Here is a 4181-nt window from a genome sequence, read left to right on the forward strand (position 1 = left end):
AGATCTCGGGATAGCTGGTTCGAACCCCGCAAGCGGAAGATTTTTTTTCGGTGTTTTTTGTTGTTGTTGTTGACAAGTTGTATATAATACACTATATGTATTGTGTGTGTGTTTTCATGTGTTTAATCAAAAGAGAGATAAAGTGAGATGTGTGGACTTGTATTTTAATTGGACACAGTTTTATTGTATGTTATGAAATATTGAACAATGTTTTATTATATGGTGTGAATTATCGGACACTGTTTTATAGTATGGTGTTATATATTGGACAATGTTTTAATGTATGGTGTGTAGTATTGGACACTGTTTAACTGAACATTGGTGTTAACAAAAGGAGTATTTGGTGTTTGACGAAGTGAATATTCAAAACAATGGCAGAATATCTATCGGAAAGAGAACTGAGAAAAATCCTCAGGAGTCGTGCTAGAGAAAGGCAATTACAGGAAGAAGAAGAAAAGAAAAATGCTAGGAGAATGGCAAGAAATGAAAGGAGTGATCAGGAAAGTTCTAGGCATGAACAAATACAGACACATAGTGTTTTGAACAACAATGCTGGAGAGGAAGTTCATGATACGGAACCTAATAGAGGCCATTATTATAGATATATGGATAATGAGCTCGACATAGCATATGGAAGGATGCATTATGAAACTGATTCAGATAGTGATTTGTCTTATTTAAACACAATAGATGAATATCTTCATGAAGAAACTAGAAGAAGTATTCAAGACAGCTTAAGAGAAAAGAAATCTATTGATAGTAAAACACTCGATAAGGATACAGAAAGTGTCGAAAGTAATTTGACCTATATCGACAGACACATAGAGAATCTAAATCTAACTCTCAAAGAATTACAGGAAAAGGGAGAAAGAAATTTGCAAGGAAACCAGAATGTGGAAAACGAGGAGTGTTTTGAAGAAAACACATACAAAGGAAATATAGAAAGAGGAGAGACAGAGAGAGTGAACACAAATGAAAGATATGACTCAAGGAGATACGTTTCAGAGAGAAGCAACAGAATGACAGATACTAAAGGAGAAAGAAAGAATGAACAAATTCAGAATGATATTGACATGAAGTTGTCAAAAATTAGAAAGGAAAATGATGACATCAAAAGTCATTCAAGTCGTTATAAAAGAGAAAGTTTGAAGCTTAGAAAGTTACAATTAGAAGAAGAGAAACGTAGGCAGTTGATGTTAGAAAATGAACTGAAATTACAAGAAGAAATAGATATGAAGAGAAAGTCTGAGAAAGAGTTACTAGAAAGAATAAAGCTATTAGAGGAACAAGAATGTGACCTCAATAGCAAGAGAAATGAAAACGAAATACTTGAACGAGAAATATCTGCTAAGGAAGTTGAAGATGAAGCACTAAATCAGAAAATAACACTTCTTAAAGAGAAGGAGAGATTGCTAACGCAAAAAGCTGAGACACAGGTGAAATATAAGAATGCAATGAAAAAGGATAAAGTCGAAAGACAGATAATAAAAGTAGATAGAGAAAGAAAAGATGAATATCCAGCTTTTAAACTGGGTTCACCAAAGATACCTTCATTCGATGGGACTCATTTCGAGAACTGGAAAATGCAAGTAAGCTGTCTCCTTCAAACAAAGATGTATCCAGATTATGCCATTTTACAGGCAATTAGAAATTCTCTTAAGGATGAAACACGACAAGTTTTGCTGACATTGAAAGCCACAGCAACCAGCAGAGAAATAATGGATAAGCTCAGTGAAATATATGGAGATATCAAAACGGAGGACAAAGTAGTCCAAGATTTTTATTCAGCAAAGCAAAAGCAAGGTGAAACAATATCTGCTTGGGGAGTTAGAGTTGAGACATTGTTTCAGAAAGCTGTAGATAAAGGAGAAATAGAAGAAAGGAAAAGAGATAAAAAGCTAAAGGAAAGGTTTTGGAGAGGACTAAAGTCCGAGAAATTGAAATTTGCTACAAGAGTATCTTATGAATCGACAGATTCATTTGAAAAGTTACGTCGGAAAACTCGACTAGAGGAAGAGGAAGATAGTAAAGACTTAGAAAGAGAGAGGTCAGAACAGATCAAGATCAACGCTCTGCAGGAGAAGAAAATCGATAAAAAATTAGGTATTCTTCAAGAACTCCTTGAACGGATGAAGACAATGGAGTCAGATATAGGAAAGCTTAAACACCAGAACCAATATAGAAATCAAAATAACCAAGGAAGGGATTATCAAAGGAGGCCATTTAGAGGAGGATACAGAGGTAGAAGATTTGAATACAGAGATCGCCGTTCAAATGGAGATCAACCCAATGATAGAAATAGAGAAAACAAAGGCAAACACGATGACAAGGAACAATCTACAGATACACGGATAGGAAAGAAGAAACCTGACAAGCAGAATTTAAATGGGGACAAGCTTCCATCGGAGGGCTCGATGGAAGCTCGAAAGTAAAAGGCCCTAAAACAGATCTAAAGCAGAGGCTAATAGGAAAAGCAAATGAAAGTAAGATAATCATTGAAGGAAAAGAAGTTAAAGCTTTGATTGACACGGGATCGATGGTAAGCACTGTATCAGAGGAATTTTATTTAAAGCTAGAAAACGGACCAGAGTTATTGGACTTGAAAGATTTTGATCTGAATATCACGTGCGCCGATGGAAATGAATTGCCATACAAGGGGTACATAGAGGCAAAGGTTAACTTACCAGACATTAGTACATATGGAATTGTTTTTCCCCTTCTGGTTGTTAAAACTACAGCTTATAGTGAACACGTTCCTGTTATAGTTGGCACAAATATTATTAGAGAGTTAGCAAGATTGCATGAGAATTCGTCGGTTGATACTGATCAGATATCACTGGAATGGAAGACTGCGTTTGACGCAATAACAAGGTCATGTGCCGGCGTAGTAAAGGCAACAAAGTCTTTTACGATGAAACCAATGGAAGTCAAGACTGTAATTGGGTTGATTCGTAAACAGTATAATGTAGCTTCAGCAGTTACTGAAGATGTTGAGAATGCTGGTCCAAGTAAACCATCTGTATGTCCACGTGTTGTTACACTTGACAACCCTTGAAAAACAGCAAGAATTCCAGTAAAAGTTTGTAATTTGTCAGCAAAGACAATAACTGTTCAAGCAAAGTCTGCTATTTGCCAGTTACAACAAGTTGATGTTTTAAGACAAGCATCCTTGTTTGAAGATTCTTCTGAAAGAGAAACTATACTTACCAATGAATCACCTGAAAAAGAAAGTACACTTACCGATGAGTTTCATGAAGATGATGAGATACTTACCTCTGAAGGTCCTGTTATCAACCAACAGTCTGCTACATCTAAACCTGAAATAGAAATGGAAACTATGAACGAAGGCAGGGATTTTTCAACAAGAATGAAAAGTAAATATGGAGTTGATTTAAAGGATTCGGAATTAACCAAAGAACAACAAGATAGAGTTCTGAAACTATTTGAAAAATATGAATCGATTTTTCAAAAAACATCATTAGATCTTGGCCATACCAATGTAATCAGACATAAAATTGAACTCCCCAACAATGAACCATTTAAAGAACCTTATCGGAGAATTCCCCCATCAATCTTCAATGAAGTGAAACACCATCTACAGGAAATGATCGATATTGGTGCAATCAGCGAATCAAAAAGTCCGTGGTGTTCCAACGTCGTGATCGTTCGGAAGAAAGACGGCACGATTAGATTCTGTATCAACTTCAGAAAATTGAATTCTAGGACGAAGAAAGACGCGTATAGCATCCCACGGGTGGAAGACATTCTTCACATGCTCTCTGGTGCTAAATATTTTTCCAAGTTGGATCTTAAGTCTGGGTATTGGCAAGTGGAGTTAGAGGAGTCCGACAAGGAAAAGACAGCATTTCAGGTTAGAGGACTCGGATTTTACCAATGTAACCGGATGCCTTTTGGCCTATGCAACGCACCAGCCACCTTTCAGCGACTAATGGAGCGCTGTATGGGTGACCTCAACCTGAGAGACTGTCTCATATACCTTGACGATATCATCATTTTCAGTAAAGATATCGACTTCCACCTTGATCGCCTCGACAAGGTTTTCCAACGTTTGGCAGAATACCAGCTTAAGATCAAGCCATCCAAGTGTGAATTCCTACAGAAAGAGACTTCATATCTCGGACACATTGTTTCAGAAGAGGGGATAAAGGCTGACCCTAAGA

General features: G+C 36.8%; 1 protein-coding gene across 1 annotated transcript; it reads left to right on the plus strand.

Moving 5' to 3' along the window:
• The first annotated feature begins 371 nt into the window (after nt 1-371).
• Nucleotides 372-2432, plus strand: LOC123558232 (trichohyalin-like). Its single transcript, XM_045350108.2, has one exon. It carries the CDS (start codon nt 372-374, stop codon nt 2430-2432), a length of 2061 nt encoding a protein of 686 aa, XP_045206043.2.
• Nucleotides 2433-4181: the final 1749 nt, after the last annotated feature.

This window comes from Mercenaria mercenaria, chromosome 12 (assembly GCF_021730395.1).
Source record: "Mercenaria mercenaria strain notata chromosome 12, MADL_Memer_1, whole genome shotgun sequence".
Lineage (NCBI taxonomy): Eukaryota > Metazoa > Mollusca > Bivalvia > Venerida > Veneridae > Mercenaria > Mercenaria mercenaria.